The sequence below is a fragment of the Hydra vulgaris genome, chromosome 09 (genome assembly GCF_038396675.1).
Source record: "Hydra vulgaris chromosome 09, alternate assembly HydraT2T_AEP".
NCBI classification, from domain to species: Eukaryota; Metazoa; Cnidaria; class Hydrozoa; order Anthoathecata; family Hydridae; genus Hydra; species Hydra vulgaris.
This window is the reverse complement of record NC_088928.1, coordinates 36,248,478-36,266,860: the sequence shown is the minus strand read 5'-3', so window position 1 is coordinate 36,266,860 and position 18,383 is coordinate 36,248,478. Positions and strand designations below refer to the sequence as shown.

The following is an 18,383-nucleotide window of genomic DNA, read 5'->3' as shown; positions in this document are numbered from 1 at the left end:
ATAAAGATTTACTAAATCACTCCATTTTACTACATGTTTGTTACCTTCAAACTTAAAAACTAATTCTCCGCTTTTTTCAGTTAACCAATTATTACAACCACATGACATGAACATAATCAAACAACAAAATGTGTTTTCATTATTTCTGCACAAAGGTTTTTATCCAATTTTATTCATCATTTAAAAAAACTTTTGACTTACTCTATTTCCATCAGTTTGATAACAGTTTTGGATTGGGTTGATTGTTAATTGTTTCAATAACTGGTTTGCATTGTTTAAAAAGAAAATCAGAATCTAAGTGACTAATTGGAATCATTTTTACTAAAAACTCCGGTCCACCAAATAAACATTTTACCATTATAGCCAACATTGTTTTGGCAAGGACATCAGGTTGATCAGCAGAATTTCCAAACAATACATCTCCATGATAAGTTAATGTGGATTTAATATAAACTTCATTAACCAGCATTATACATTTACGTTGTGTATTTTTAATACTCATCATATCATTTTTCAAAATTTCCAGACTGTCTTGTGATCCGACTTTTAAAGTGATTCTTGTCAAAGTTCTAATACCGGGTAATTTATAATCATTAAAAATTTGGCTGTCCAGAGACCTGGATATAGCAAAGTATTCAAATGCTCGAGTAATTATATCAGGAGAGTAAGTAAATTCACCAACTTTCTTTTGAGACATACAGTGCATATGTTTGAGTAATACTTTTTTTTTTGTGGCAAACATCTTTATTTTTTAAGTAACGTATGATTTCATCAAAAACTGACCAATACTTACAACATTATGATGTTAACATTAAAATGGAAATACTGCAAGATGACCCAAAATGAAACGAAGTTAATGGTAAATCCCCATTAATGATAACTAAAAGCTTTGGAATACCACATACAAATTCTTTTGACTGAATGTAAACAACATCATTATTGTCATATATGTTGTATACAATAAGATCATTATTACGCAAGAGTCTCTTTTTTATGCTATCAAATCGAAAAAAATCATGCTCTCTAAGACTATAGTTCATCTGATGTTGTATTTCTTATACTGGACGATGACAATTTTATTGTTCTGGGTTTAGAAAAAAGCAAACTAAGACAGCTAGCTGGCATGTTAGAAAAGACAGTTGGTGGTTCTGTAGGAAGTTCTTTTCCATAATAAAATATAAAAGATTTGCTATCTACAGGCCAATGAAGTCGGCACACCACTGTGTACTTATTTACAATCAGATTTTTTCTTGGGATAGCTTTTATCTACTTTTCTTTTTCGTATTCACCACAAAGAAATCGATAAGCGGACACCTTTTTAGTTGATGACACATAACCACTATTACAGCATGAAACACAACATTTTCGAGGCATAATTTATAACTTTTTGTTAGATAAATATGTTGCATTTTACAAAAAGATTAAACTTAAACTGCCATTTTTTCGTTGCAGATTAAATAACGCTACACAGTCGCTAAAAATTTGTGTTTAGACCAATCGCTGTTAATTATAACCATCGCAAAACAAAATTATTTCATTCATGTAAAGCTATCCATATATAATCGGCCTCCAGTCAAAAGATGTTTTATCGCGATGTCAAGGCCTGCATTTCTAGAAGGCCATGCTCAAGAACTTTCTTGGCTGTAGAAAATAACGTGTTGTTTTTGGCAATTATTTTCTGGATGGATGGATGTTCTGAGAGGTGTTCCTCAAAGATCGGTCATAGGACCTATACTATTTTTGCTATTCATAAATGAAATGCCAGAACTAGTTAAAAGTACTTGCAGACTTTTTGCCGATGATAGCTTATTGGTTGCAAAAATAAAGTCAGTCATGGATTTGGCGTATGTTCAGGAGGACATTGATATTTTAGGTGATTGGCCAAGACTTTGGCGCATGGAACTCATTATAAATAAATGCAAAGTTCTAAAGTTTCGCGGAGTTCCTCAGAATTTGACATTCTCCTAACAATGTTAGACGCAAATGGTAGTCGCATTTCTCTTGAAGTCGTATTTGTAGAAAGAACATTGGTATTCTAGTTAATAATAAACTTAATGTCAGAACAGATTAGTCAAGCTACTCTTAAAGCAAACTCTGTACTTGGGATACTCAAAAGAACTTTTAAAAAATGGAATCCAAGTATGTTCATCAAGCTTTATACAGCGTATGTGGGGCCAATATAAGAGTACTGTGCACCAGTTTGGAACCCTTTCTTACAAAAGGACATTAAAAAGTTAGAATCAGTTCAACGTAGGGCAACTAAACTTATTCCGCAATTGCACAACATGAGCTACAAATCACGTCAGGCAAATCTTGTTCTCAGCTCATTAGCTGAACGTAGATTAAAAGGTGATCTAATTTAATTTTTTTAAATATATAAAAACTTCAACAAAGTCAACTGGCATCAAGAATGTAGACGAGCAACTTCTTTCATATGTGATAGTCCTGCAGGTAGTCTTCGTAGCGTAAAGCATAAAATGGAACGAGAAGTTACAAAAAACAGTCAAAGACACATTTTCTTCAAAAATCGAGTAGTGTCAACATGGAATGCTTTGCCTGCTTCAATAGTTGCCGCTAATTCGGTCAACGAGATTAAAAACAATTATGACAAATGGACTCGTTCTCTTCCGAGTTGGTCTTCTATAGCCCGGATGTTGTTAGACACTTGGCTCATAGAAGTTAAAGTTCCATTCTAGAATATTACTATAATAATAATATAAAATAATATTCCTTCGTCAACTATTTGATTAGATCTACTATCCTTAATCCTTCCTTTAATAGTTTTAGGTAACAAACTGTCCACGATCTTTGGAAACAAATTTAAATTCAAAAACAAGCTTTCTTAGTTCTTCAAAAAGGAAAAACAATTTATATCATGTTTTTTCCGCCAATTCAGTACTGTTGAGAATAAATGCATAACTAAACTCAGGCTCATCCCAAAGGGGGTGTGCAGGTTGTTTTTTTTTTTGATGTTTCCAGTTGGCAAAAGTTGGAGGTTTTTCATTATATTTTCCTAAAACTTATAAAAACTTAAATATAGAAACTCTTGGGCTGAATATTATTGTGAATTATAGAGTAAATGACCCGCGTGGGTTATTGACTTTATAAAAAATTATAAGATAAATGTTTTTGTGAAATGATATTGGCTTGATATATATATATATATATATATATATATATATATATATATATATATATATATATATATATATATATATATATATATATATATATATATATATATATATATAATATATAACAAAATAAAAATCTCGCTTGGTTCACATGTAAAAAATCATTTTAGATGTAAAATTTATAATTTATTATATAAACAAAAATCTATTGACAAATAAATATTAGTTTAAATATTTTATTTAATAATTTGTAGTAGTTTTCACAAATGAACATTTTTCTAGAAACCTTCCCATTGTACTATTATTTTTTTTTTTGTCTTCTGTTGTTTGCTGTTAACGGTGAAGAATAATGAACACTATATCATTAAATTAAAGTTTTATAAAAGGAAATCCAAGATTATTGTACCTCTGAACTTATATCAAACCGAAAACGTCGATGCAGACTCGCCCCAGTTATGTTTAAACAACTTGTAAACGATTTTATAAAAACGCCGCCAAGATTCCTAATGTTATATCGATTACATTAAAGTTGTTCATTCTATTCATTCAATAGCAAAATTAACAAGGATACAATAAGATTAAAATATTCGGTTGTGTTTTCATATTTAGAAGAAAAATAAGAAACACTTCAACTATCAAACATTCTCTTGTTATGCGTGAGATAAGCGCAAACAAAAATGATATACAAAAACAATCGATAAATTCTTCGTTGTGAAAAACAATATAGTTTTTGGCAGAAAACGATTTTCATTAAAACGATATGTAATATATGTAAACTTGTGGATAATTTTTTTTTTTTTTTGCCTCTCAGTTGTAAATTGTTGCCAATAAAATAAACTAAAATTAATTTAAGGTCGAAAAGTAATAAATCGATACTTGATAAAACCAGTAACATAATGGCAATTAAGTTTAAAATACTCTCAAAGCACGTAATAATTACGCAGTTACCTAACTGATCTTTGGGTGGTTACTAAGTTTGGATGTACACACTAGGTTAATCGTAATCTCATATTCTAAAAGTTTTTAGAAATGGCTTTTTTTTTTGCAACTTTTTCTTCAGTTGTAGCATAGACTGTATTTTGTCGTACAAGGTTATACTTTTTTTTCAATTTTCTTAACTTTAGCGACATCCGCACGCAGTTGCAATCATTTTGTCAGGTCTTTTAATGATCATTTTATTTTCATGATCTATATAAATGATTGTTTGCGCTTCAAGCTCGCTGGGTATACAGCATAATGGCGGAACTTTGTCTTTTGCTATTTTTAAAACATTGTTTTGTATAACCGCATGATTGGTACCATTAAAATGATGACTTAGCGGATTCGGACATTTGCCAGCACAGAAGTTTAATCTATACAAAGAAGGATACAAAACGAACTCATTCCAACCAACCTTTACTAAGTCAAATTCAAACGGGTGTAAATGGCATAAATCTTGCTTATTGTCGCTGTTTGGATTTTTCTCAATGGCTTCTCTTTTACTTCGATGATGGCTTTTTTCAACTTTTGTAATTTTTTCCCCACATAAAGTATAAATGACAAGAACAGGTCTTTTGGTGTTCCATTCGTTATCGTCAGTGTTTCTTCGGCGTCGAAGATGTAAACGGTCGTTTTGAGTTATACCGATATTTAATACCGGAGTATTATTCATACTTTTTTGAACTAATTCAGTGACTTCTAAAGTATTAAAGCCTACACGTGATCCCGAAATTTTTTTCTTTATATAAGGCAAAGTGCTATCATTACTATATATTGTTACTTGATATGGTTTTCTTTCTCGAAGATCATTATGAGGTTCGCTGAAGACATGTAGTTCTGCGCGATGAAGTTGCTTGCATTCGTTTAAAAAATTTATTTCAAACTCAAGGTGTTCTACATTTTCTTGATATTTTTGTTCATTCACGTGATGGATTGATGGTTTTTCTAAAATATATAAGTTTATTTATACATAAAGTGTGCATGTATACGCGTGTATATATATATAAATATAAATATATATTATATATATACATACATATATATATATATATATATATATATATATATATATATATATATATATATATATATATATATATATATATATATATATATATATAACCCAAACCACATTTATACCTTTATGATGATGAAACTGGATTGTATCTGCATTATTTTTATCAAGATCATGATAAGTATTATCTGACCATTTGTAATATAGTTTCCAGACATGGTTAGGTATTTTTATTTTATTCTTCGGCTTATCCGGTTTAAATGGTAGTCCTAGAATGCTTAAAAACTTTGCTTCTAGTACTGCTTTTATTTCTTCTCTTCTGATTGGTTTATCGCTACTTTCAAAAAATCTGTTGTTTTCATGTAAACCAAAAGCGGGTTCTAAAATTAAATTCAAAACGAAAAAAACCCACCATTTACTTCTGCTTCCAATATCCATTTAAATTTCAACGTGCGATGTTTTCTAAAGTATCAAGCAACGTAAAAATTCACGAGTTAATTTAATGCAAAGAAAAACAATCCTTAACCTTCAGAGTCACTTTTACAAAATGTACACTTTTAAAGTTTATAAAAAATAAAACCTCAATATTTTTGTTTTTTAAATAATTAAAAAAATAGATCAGTCATTGAAGCGCCCAATTTATTGCTACGTTGTCGATTAGTGCGTTCAACACAATTACTGTAATTGGGTATGGAGTACGTCACTTGTAGTGTCATTTTGTAATGTAAACAATGCAAACAAAAATAAAAACAATAATCAATATTTGGAATTCGTGTTTTATTAATTTTATATTATTTTACTTTTTTTTTTTAAAAATTAAGCATTAATAAATAATTCGTCGCCTAAAAAATTAAAATATTTGATATTATAGTAATTGACTTTTTTACAATCAATTGATATCTTACCAACACAGAAGATTCTTTTAAAACGAACAGTTTGTGAATAACGCGCTGCGTCGTACTTTGTAACACTAAACACAAAAGTTCAATAACAAAAGAATGAAATTTTCACATCTTAATCTTTATCAGAAATGTCAACAGGGTATTTTTGATAGCAAAATCCAAATATATGCTGAATGACCTGTCTTAACAGCGCAACAAGTAAGGTCAAGGTATCAAAAGCATAAGTGTGATGCTAAAGATTTTTTATACCTCTTTAGTACATAATTCACAATGACAATTTTTATGAGTATCTCTTGATTGCTATTGGCATTGTTGTTTTTGTAATTTTTTTTATTGAAGTTTCGTTGTTTAATTTTTAGTTACATCTTACATCATTACATCATTAGTAGTTTGTGTTGTAAAGATTTAAAGAACACCTATTGAAAATTTTTTAAATAAAATTTTAGAAACTTTTAAATTTATTGTTAGACTATATTATAATGTTATAAATACTGCTGTCATAAATTAAAACTTTGCTTCTAAAAAAATTGCATCATGATTATTGTGAATTTAATTTTTAAATTAAAGTGACAAATTGTGGATAATCCTTCATGTCTCCAGGTTATAAAAAAAGCCAGACCTACTTTAGTTTAGTTTTTAAAGCCATCTTGATTTTTCAACGTATTTTCATGGTAACGGTTTAATATCAGGGTTAACGCAAATTTTGTTATTTTTCTAGGTTTGTTCAAATAAAAGTTTTTTTTTTTTTTTGAGGTTCATGTAAGAAAAAGGTAATGAAGAATTTCATTATATTTTGATAAAATAAAAAAAGAAAAATGATTTTTCCGTTATTATTTCTAAAGGAAGAACTTTGTTGGGTGAAGTTAATATTATGATTTTGTTATTTGAAAAAACAGAATCAAAAATGCCCAGACAAAACGCCCATTATTATTTGAAAATAACTAAATAAATAATTTTTTAATTTTGGAATTAATAAAGAAGCAATTGTTAATTTTATTGGTTAGAAGATTCTTTTATGAGAAAATTAAAAGGAGAACTTTTATTTTACGCTGCAGTAGTAAATACCTTTTTTCTGTTGTTGTTTTTTTCTTTCTGAATTTGCATAGAAGTCATCTTGCTGAAAAAATTTATTTCAAACTATGTGTTTAAAAAATGGCAAAGATGCACTAAAAATTTCATGTTTTTACCGTATGTAGTTGTTGTGCATTTTGTTAAAATTCCTGTTTAAACTTTTTAACTCGTGTTTGCCAATAACTTAGCTCACTGCATACGTTACCAATATGCAATTCTCTCTTCTCTCTCTCTCTCTCTCTCTCTCTCTCTCTCTCTCTCTCTCTCTCTCTCTCTTATATATATATATATATATATATATATATATATATATATGTATTTATATATATATATATATATTTTTATGTATATATATTATATATATTTATATATATATTTATTCATGTTTGTATATATATATATATATATATATATATATATATATATATATATATATATATATATATATATATATTTTATATAGTTTCATTCTTATGCTTTTTGATTTTTTTGATAATAGTCATTGATCATTTTTACATAATAACGATTCGACATCAGTTATCCCATAAACTGGAAATAAACCTTGGATGAAAATTGTTTTTGAACGCCATAATATTTTTTTAATGAAAGTTTAAATTTATTGATTTAAAAAAACTTATTTTTCTATGAATATTATTCTGTGGATGCCAAAGTATAGAGATTTTTTTCGATCTATTATAAAACATATTATTCCATAAAATTTATTATTTTATGTTATTTACAAGAAATGCATTATATATAAATTGCAAATCAGAATTAGGTTTTGTAAACCTGGCTGAAACTTCACAGAAAGAAAATAAAATAGGACAGTAAAGTCGAAATATATTTTTTTTTTGTTTTTTTTTCTACCTTTAATACAGATTTCAAACGTTTTGTAACTCTTCTAACTGTTTTGTACTAAGTGAACCCTCCTACCAACTTGCATACCGATTACAAAATTACCTGTTTTTTATATTTAATATAATTAATTATAAATAAATAATAATAGAAAAAATACGAGATGTTTTAAATAGACAAAAAATAAATAAACGCAGTTAGATTTGTTTAAGAAAAGTGTTTAATTCTTTGTGGTTGTGCAAAGTTTACTGCGGCAAGTCTTTAATCTTAATGACAACACACTTCATTATAAATAACTTTTTTTTTATATATTTTTTTATGTTGCGTATCTAATTACGTGATGTAATTCTTTTGAAGCTGAATTTTTGAAGTTTTTTAAATGTGTTTATATGAGTCTTCAAAATATGTTTTAATGTTTTTACATGTCGCTATGAAAGTCTTCAAAATATATTTTGGTGTTTTCAAATATTGCTTTTAAAGTCTTCAAAATATGTTTTGATGATTTCATTTGGTGTAACTTTTTATAACATTTCTTAAATCCATATCTGATGATATATGAATATTGGAAAAGTGCTTCAAGAGACCGTCACCGTCACCCGTCAAGAATAAAATTTTAAGAGACCGTCAATCGACGGTCTCTTAAAATTTTATTCTTGACTCTCTTGAAGCACTTTTCCAATATTCATATATCATCACATATCTATATCTAAAATTCCATATAGCATATAACATTCAATGACCAAGTTTTATTTCGCATAGATTTACAACTGAATTTTGACTTGCTAGTTTGCAACACTAAAAAAAAATGCTTCGCAGTTAATTAAAGTATTAAAGAACGTTTAAAAAAATGAAAAAAAAAATTGTTTAAAATTATCGCAAGATGTTCGAGTGTTCGAGTGGACTTTCACAAGAAAAATATATATCAAATAATAATTGTATATTCATTTTGTCATATGTAAAGGGGTACCATTTTGACGTTTACAAACATGTTTTATAAAATAAAGTATTTATACAATATAAAAAGTAATTAGAGCTATTTTATAAACTTTACGAGCGCTTTTCAGATTTTTAAAGATAATTATAATAATGGTTTAATAAAACCAGTTAATGGTTTAATAAAACCAGACTTATACAGAGGGATGGGGTATGCAACCTCTCCCTCCCCCTCATTTCCTCTGCACCAGAATCTGAAGGTCCTAAAAAAATGAAATGAAAGAAAATGGGGAACCTTTTCTTTTTTTTAAGGAGACGCAAATGTGATACAAATAAAAAATATTTCAACAGTTTGACAAAAACAATAAATTAATCTTTCAAAGGAATTCTTTTCAGAAATTCGATTTAAATAAAAAATCCAATTTAAAAAAAATTCATAGCAATAATTATTAAAAATTCCAAATTGATTTTTTGTAAGAGGATATTTATCTGTTTATTTGTTTATTTTATGTCAATAAATCATTAGATTATAACTGTTTTAATAAAAATATAGAGTTAAGAAAGCAGCGCGTATTCCTTTCTTGACCTAATGCACTTTTTTTCTGCATGTAGGTGGCAATTTTTTTATAGCCTATGGGCGGCAAAATTGTAAATCCGCCTCTGTGAATATCGAAAATTTTTAATCATGATTATAACAGGGCCGACGACACGGTTTTCAAAGTGGAGGGGCACAATCGTCAATTTTTAAAAGAAGCCCTCTATATTTAGAATTTTCTTTAAAAAAAAAAGGTCCTTTAACAGAGAAGTGAGAAGAAGGGGGGGGGGGTTATGGCAATGTGAGCGGGTCTTGATAATGATTACAAATATATATATATATATATATATATATATATATATATATATATATATATATATATGTGTGTGTATAAATATATATATATATATTTATATAAATATATGTATATATACATATATGTGTATATATATATATATAAATATATATATATATATATATATATATATATATATATATATATATATATATATATATATATATATACATATATATATATATATACATATATATATATATATATATATATATATATATATATATATATAAATATATATATATATATTTATATAAATATATGTATATATACATATATGTGTATATATATATATATATATATAAATATATATATATATATATATATATAACCAATTCCTCAGTACAAAATAATAATAATAAAAAACTGTATCTTGATTATCTTTTACCACTTTTATTTATGACGTGCATTTTAGTGGTTAACAACAAGACCTTACGAGCTTGTACGAGTCGCCGCGTTCTTTATTTTCTTATTTACGATCTTTATTTGTAATTTTAATTATATCTTTATACTTTATCTTTATTTATCTTTTATTTTCTTATTTACGATCTTTATTTGTGATTTTGATTATATCTTTATACTTTATCTTTTAAATTTTATAACAAAAGGCTCTTTAAACTGTAATAAAAAACATCAAAAAAAGTAAGGAAAAAAAAAAAAATTATTGTTCTCACGAAAGGAAATATTTTATCTTATTTTTTATACTTTATTGAGAATAAAAACTTCCTTGACCTGCTCCTCCACACACCCCACCCACATGCCTATCCCCTCCCCTCCCCCTCCTCCTCCACCCACCCTCTCCCACACATGGTGCTGCGAGCTCTGTATTTACGGCTAAATATAAATCTGATATAAGTAACTTAGTACTGGTTTAATAAAAACGTATTTTTAAAAAACATAGAATAAGAAAAGTATTATATGAAATGAATGAAGAGAAACTGAGTACGGTTAAATATTAATTTATTTATTCAAACGATAAATTTTCTATTTCGATTACTGAATCAAACGATAAATTTTCTATTTCGATTACTGAATCATATATTGAATTACTACTAAAATAATTTTTCTTAAACTCTTTATGTAAAGACGCTCATAAGTTAAAGCTACTAAATTTACTACTAAAGCTACTAAAAAACTGAAAGTACGGGAAAGTAAATAAAAAAATATTACAAAGTTGTAGATTTTAATTTTATTAAAAAAGTATCATTTTTAAAAAGAGAAGATTCCAGACACCTCATCCAATTAAACTTTACCAAGTGAACAAGAAAAATTTAATATAATCCTTAAAGATGATTCTTTTATTTTTTATTATGTTTTTAATAACCAATCAAGTGGAAACATGGTTTTCGTGGAAGCCGCGTTGGGGTCATATGGATTGGTCTTCGTATAGCAAAGATCACGAACTTAATAATATACCAACAACTTACAGTGGGATAGATAAGTATTTCGAAGAGTATAAAGACATAACTCAAAGTGGAAATGACTTTGTGGACCAGCATTACTATTTATGCTATAGCAAGGATGGTATAAAGTCGTATCACAAAAAAATGGATCACAGAGTGTTCAAAAATACAAGATATTGGCTGATAACAGGTTCAAAAGGTTTTGTTGCAAGTATGGAACTTTGCTAGAACGTTTAAATAAAAATTAAAAACTCAATTCAAAACTAAATTAAAAATTTTAAATAAAATTAAATAAAATCAACTCTTATAAAGAGAACTTCCCGAATCAAAATTTTACTTAAGTAAAGTATACCTCTTCTGATCAATTTTAAAATTAAATTTTTTATGCTTTAATTGTTATATTAAAAAAATAGGCGTCAGTTTAGAAAACTAAACTGTTATGGTAACTGGAAAAAATTTACAATGTTTACAATGTTAATTAAAGCTGAATGGGTTCCTGGATGGTTTCAAGGGTAAGAGGAGGGTGTAACTCCAATCTTAAAAGCTTGTTTTTTTTTTGTTTTTGTTTTTTTGCGGAAATTAATGTCTGAAGATAAATTTTTTTTAAATTGTTTTAAATTTCTAAACCTAGGCAAGGTCTTAAAACAAAGTGTTATTTCAAAATACTTTAACAATGAATCACCACAGCGTAACGTAAAAAAAATTAAAAGTATAAACAAAAAATAAACAAACACAAAAAAACATCAATTTACAGACAAGAACGTCATTTTATTATGTAGTCACTTTATTAATAAAATATTTGTTTGGTGACGGTAAGACAAAATCTTATAACTCAGTTTGTAAAAAGGTTCATAGCTTAAAGCGGCAAATTGGCGTCAGTAACTTTGACGCTGCTTCAAGAAAGTATCGACAAATCTCTCTCTTTGCGTCAGTAGAATTATTGAAAATTATCCAGACGTAAATTAAATAAAAAAGATAAACTACAGCCACAAAAATAAAACCGCATTAAAAGAAAGGTTATACTGTCGTTGTAAGACAAAAAGTACCTACCAAAAAATGACCTTATATGCCATTAAATAGCTTTATATGCCATTTTTCTTGTTCTAGAATTATTTAGTTATATTTTAAGTATTAAAACAGTATCTGAACATTTTCATAAAGAAATATTGGTTGATCTATCTACAAATAACTATTATAGCGTTAAAAAAACTATTTTAAACATTGGCATAAAATTAAAATAAAGTTTAATTAATTAATTTATTACAAAGTTAAGTTAAATATCAATTTATTAAACTTTAATATTGTTGTAACAAATGTTTCTAATGTATTGCCTTGTTTGTATGTTTCTAATGTATTGTCTAAGATCATAAAGATTTATCCTTCAATAATTAAATTAAACTTTTTAATGTTTATATAAAATGATTTAGATTTAATGGTTCTTTTCAAACAAATTAAGTTTTAATACAAACTAATGCCATGGGAATTTTATGAACAGTTTGTTTTAAATAGCATTGGAAAAAAATTTGCAAGGTCTGAAAACGCCATGACATAACCTTTCAGACTTATTTTTATGACGTTTATGACTGCGACTTTTAAAAAAAAAATTTTTTTGCAAATAAAACAAACAAAGTCATTCATACATTTATTAGTTTAAAACAAATTTTGTTATATAAACTTTATTATAAAACCATAGAGTTTTATTTGTTATACTTTTTGGGTATCTTATAAAATAAGACATTTTAGCTAGTACTTAATGTATTTAATGAAAATTATTTTGTTAATGCTTTCTTTATGGGCATGGGAGGGGGTATCATAGTCTAGCAGTGGAACTTCAGAACCTGTCCCATCAATAAACAAAAGATGTCTTTCAGACGTATTTTTTTGACATTTATAGGGTATATAGTGTATTATTAGTTATAGGGTATTATAGGGTATAAGTAGACCTAACAGTCTCGTCACATTGATTCGTAATTAATATTAAAATAAAAAAGAAGTTTTAATGTCGATTGTACTTTTTTTGCTTTATATATTACCTGTACCTTTAATTACTACCTGTATTTAGTACCTGCATTTATTTAATTACACAGAAAAGCCTAAAATTTATATGGATTTATCTAACTAGAATAAACTAATTTTACTATGAGTGACAGGAATAGTGTCGAAAAATGAACTCACTTCATGTTTAACATATTCAAGTCAGTTGATGTATGTACACTTCTGCGTGTTCTACCTATATAAGTCAGTCGATAAATTTTTTTTGTGCTGATACAATTTAAAATAATTTGCAAAAATATTCCTTTATTTTGTTTTCGACACTATTAAACTTCTTTGTTACATTATTCCATATTATGTTTTTGATCATTAAATTTATTTGTGACATTATTCCTTATTTTGTTTTTTGACAAAATGACACTCATTGCAATCTTCTAAACTTTGCGACATTCCACTCAACCGTTGTTACATTTAAAATTTTATACTTTAAGTTTAATTTCGTTTTTACTGAGCTTTTGGTAATTGTAATAACAATAACAGTGGTTGCTTATTTCAGTGGTATGCTTTTGAAACTGAATTTATCTGGTACGGATGGGAAACCAAAGCAGGCGAAGGAAAGCGTAGATAAAAATAAAACAGTTTTTTTTACAATAGAATAGTCTTGTTACATTTTTTCTAGCTTTGCCTTGATTTTTACATCATTTTTTGTAGGTTCTTTTCTAAAGATTTTTCTCATTTTCTGTAGGTTTTTTTCATTTTCTGGAGATTCTTTCTATTCTGCTACTTGGGTTAGATAGTAGCATCACATACGTATAATCTGCTAACTCTGTATTTAATGTCACTTCTTTTATCTTTTACTGGATCTATACTAAGTTTCTTTTACTTTTGATACCTCTGTCTTATAGCCAACTAACACCCAGTGAGCACTTGGTGTCCCAAGACCTCTGACGGATGCCTAACAGACGTCTTAGGACGCCCAATGCCCACTAAGTAACTTGCGTTAAACTTGTCTTTATTGACCAAAAATCATACTTTTTTTCAAAAGATTTTGAGGTCAAAAGCAAATTTTTGTGAGCAACTGTACAAATTGTTTATAGGGTTGAATTTCAATTTTACAAGACGTGTTGTGCTATTAATATGTGCTATTAATGTGTGCTAGTGAAACTATTAATATGTGCTAGTGGAAATGAATTATTTCTAAAATATTTTTTAATTTTCAAATGACGTATTTACAAAAATTAGATTTTAATATCCAATAAAAACTGTCAATATATATTTTCTCATTAAGAATCCATTAAATTATATTATTTTAATATTTAATAGCCGGCTCTAGCCCGATGAACAGCATTGGTAAGGAAGGTGACGTAAACTTCCCAGTTTAATGCTCTTTTTTTGAAATTAAAATTTTTCCTTATACATGTTATCTTGGTTTTATGGAACACATTATCATCAATCAGCTAGCACGAAAGATCATTAAATGTAAAGAAAGTTAATGACAATATAAAAATTAATTTAGAAATAAAAGAATTTTCATAAGTTTTAAAAAGTTTAGGTTTGCAGGTACGATTTCTTACACCACTAATTTATGTAAAATCATTTAATAGGTATGTTGACAATTGGAGTTGTTAAACAATCAACATACAAATATAAAATATACAATTGAAAAAGAAATTGATTCACTCACAATAAACTTTTTTTGATCTTTTAATAACAAATAAAGAATCCGGAGTATACCCCTTTAATATCTATTGCAAGATGCTATAATAAATTGAAAAAAAAAGACGCATTCTTGCCACGATCCGAAAAATTTTTTTTTTATTCAAAGGTTTTATCCAAGAAGCTTTTGCATTATGCAGGAAAGGAACATATAAATCAAAAATTAAATTCTTAAAAAATGTTCATGGAAAATGGTCATAATAAAAAAGTTCTTCAAAATATTTTCAAAAAATTAAAAAAAAAAAGGAAAATAATTAACAAAATCGAAAATTTAGAATTTATTTATACTTCTCTATCATAGGTAGAGAAATATAAATGCGGGGTAAACTCATCAAAAAACCTTTAACAGTTAATAACTAAAAAAAAACAAGCTTCGACTTCTTAACAAATCTTATTCTGGAGTCTGCAAACTAGAGTGTTTATGTGAAAAATATTATGTTGGAGAAACAAAGCTCAAAATTTCAACACGCCCTGACCAACATCAAAAACAGTTTTGATGTTAAATGTTAAAGGAGCCGTGGTGTAGCTGTTAGAATTTTGGCTTCAGAATTGGAGGTCGTTGGTTCGAAGCCGGCTCTGATAATACATGTATCATTAGTAAGGATGGAGGCGTGAACTACCTGGTTAAATATTATTCTACGGTGCTCTGTGATAAAACCTTTTGGACTTTTCGAGCACCTAGATAAATAACGAAATTAAGAAAAAAAAAAGAAAGTGGAAAAACTCGTCGTTTCAGAAACCGTATTTTTTTATTTAAGAAGTAAAAACACCTTCCATTGTAGCTTCATTGTTTGTTTTTTTAAGGTCTTTTTTATATATTCCTTGAATTTCGAGGCTACATTAAACCCCTAAGAAATTTTGTAGTATATAAAAAAGAAATACTTAATAATAAATAAGATATAACATAAAGTTAATCAACCATAAATAGATATTTTTAATTCATTTTTATTACCAAACTTTTCTAAGATGTTAACATTTAAAATATAAGTTCTTAATATGTAAAATTTTATCCATTTTCTGCTGATATTTGATTCTGTTAAACTCTTTCATCCAACTAAGTGTTAAAAATAAAATTTTTTACTCGCAAGTTAATTTGTTAATTGTTAACCTTAGCAACACTATAGCAACAAAACTGAGACCTTAATTTACTTAAATTAGATTGCCAAAATCACTAGGTCAGTTAAATGAATTATTTTATTCTATTTTATAAACTCGTTGTTCTAAAAACTTACTTGTAAGTAGTGTATAAATGTTGAAGTAATTTATTATAATGATAGAGGATTATAAAATCTGTTTCAATTTCTTAAGATTACTAGGATCAGTGATTGCAAAATTATTTATAAAGGAATGGAAACGAATTGTAAATAAGCGTTATATATCACTTCCATATGAAAAAAGTAAAGGTAAACTTAGATTTCTTTATAAGGCCTGGTGGCTTTTAATAAGTATTTTTTGACTGATATTTTTAATTTTTGACATTATTTTACACATTTTATGATTTTCAATTTTTTTTTAATTTTAAAACATGATATTGGTATGGGCTTGGTGATAAGACAAATTATGTCTTTTTTTTGCCCCTGCTATTTATATTTATATTATGTTTTACGACTTGAATAAATTTATATAGCAAAAAAAAAAAAAAAATATCTCTAGTTTAAATTTTTTTTATTTTAATGCAATGCTTAATTCCATAATTGTTTTTAATAACTGCTTATTTTTATTATGAATACAACTTTGATGCTTCTAAAAGGTTTCTTACAAGCTTATCACCTTAACTAAAGGACCCAATTTGAAAATTAAACACATTGTTCACAAAATGCGCTTTAAAGCTTTAGACTTTAGCTCAGTTTTTCCAGAACGTATTAGATTACTTGTAGCTTTTACAATTAAATTATTATTTTAGAATATGTATTATGTAAATACTGAGAGAATGTTTTCAATAAAGTCTTAATGTTGTTATAAACCGATGGTAATGTTATTATAAACCGATGTAAAACATGTAAACAATCTTTCTCAAAACTTTACAATGATTTACGTCACCAGATAGTTTCAAGATTATCAAATATCCACCTGTTAAAAGATTTCCTGCCAAATTATAGTCGTTATCGGTGTCGGTGTCTTTTTTTTCCCCTACTAGTTCGAACTTTTTTCAATAACTAGAATCACCCAAGTTCATCTAGTAGTTTTGAACTAAACGATAAAAATAATAACAATTTTTGAAATGTTTGTAGAAACACGCACCTAAGCGTGTTTAAAGCGATCCAATATGACTTGATAGTTTTTTCCCAAGATACTGCATACGTGCATTTAACAAAAAAAGTTTACCTTCTTTACCGATTTCACCTTCTTTACCGATTTCGCAAATATGAATAGATAAGACATCGAACTTCGGATGTCTTTATTTTGAAACCAAAGCTTTATCCATTGCACAAGCGCTGTTAACGTAAGTATACAGTCAATAAAAATGACAAACAAGTTGTATCAAATAGTGCCAGAACTTTTAATAGTTCAACAAATAAATATACAACAATAAATGCTTTGCTGATAAAATGAAAAATCTTGTAGCTTTTGGCTAAAAAACTTATGTTAAAACTTATGCTGACATAATACGCTGAAAAAATGAAAAGAACTTACTAAAACATGCCATGCAATTTTATTAGTATCTTTAGTCCAAAACTAAAAAAAGGTAGCTAATTAATAAGTTTGCAATACAAATAAACTTGCATTATAATTATACTTAAATAGTTATAAAAAAAATGTGCTTATTACGTTTAGCTTGAAAATATATTTAAATTTGTTAAAAAAGTTGTTGAACCTTCTTAAGCAACATATATGCAACAAATTTATATATGCAACAAATTTATGCATATATGCAACAGATTTAAATTATTAAAGAATGTTTTCGGATAATTAAAAAAATATTTGCAAATAATTTAATGCGTTTTAACCTTAGATCAGATATGCTCCAACAAGGTTAATGAAGCCGTTGATCTAATTTACTAAAAGTTTAATTATATTTTATGATTTATATTTATACTTTTAACTTTATTTTAAATAGTGGTAGATCATGACTTAAGTTATTTTAAAAATAATATATTTAGGCAGATTACAAATTTTGAGTTTGTCCAATGAAAAAATATTTAATCAGTAAAACTATAAATAAAAAAAATAAACAATAAAGTGGTGTAGTTACACTTTTTTTTAACAAGTGCATGTTAGCAATATTTATACCTAATTAGACTTTCTTTTATGTATTTCATTAAATTTTTGTTTGTTTGTTTATTCTATGCGTATGATTTCAAAAATACTTTCAGACAGGGCCGTTCTAAGCTGACTCGGAGCCCTGAGGTAAAAAGAAATTGTGAAGTTCTAAAGTCTAAATTTCATCTATACATCCCCAATGCAAATATGATTGCATTAAATTTTTGATATTTAGCAAGTATTTTAGGACGGACCTAAACCATTGGAGGTTGGGATTAAATTGTCCCGTCGTC

The 18,383-nt window shown here is 27.1% G+C and overlaps 1 protein-coding gene across 3 annotated transcripts; it reads right to left on the bottom strand.

Moving 5' to 3' along the window:
• Positions 1 to 3,435: 3,435 nt before the first annotated feature.
• LOC100206349 (bone morphogenetic protein 2-like) lies at positions 3,436 to 17,560 on the bottom strand. 3 transcript variants are annotated; one of them, XM_065805558.1, is made up of 6 exons: positions 17,524 to 17,560; positions 17,215 to 17,324; positions 16,960 to 17,079; positions 6,033 to 6,097; positions 5,253 to 5,589; positions 3,436 to 5,057 (listed from the first exon to the last, which is right to left on the bottom strand). In XM_065805558.1, the coding sequence occupies exons 5-6, from the start codon at positions 5,563 to 5,565 to the stop codon at positions 4,255 to 4,257; spliced, it is 1,116 nt and encodes a 371-aa protein (XP_065661630.1). In that variant the 5' UTR covers positions 5,566 to 5,589; positions 6,033 to 6,097; positions 16,960 to 17,079; positions 17,215 to 17,324; positions 17,524 to 17,560; the 3' UTR covers positions 3,436 to 4,254. The 3 variants fall into 3 exon arrangements, with proteins under 3 accessions (XP_065661630.1, XP_065661629.1, XP_065661631.1); XM_065805557.1 differs by lacking the exons at positions 16,960 to 17,079; positions 17,215 to 17,324; positions 17,524 to 17,560 and adding an exon at positions 6,279 to 6,447; XM_065805559.1 differs by lacking the exons at positions 6,033 to 6,097; positions 16,960 to 17,079; positions 17,215 to 17,324; positions 17,524 to 17,560 and adding an exon at positions 5,708 to 5,804.
• Between the last annotated feature and the right edge of the window lie 823 nt (positions 17,561 to 18,383).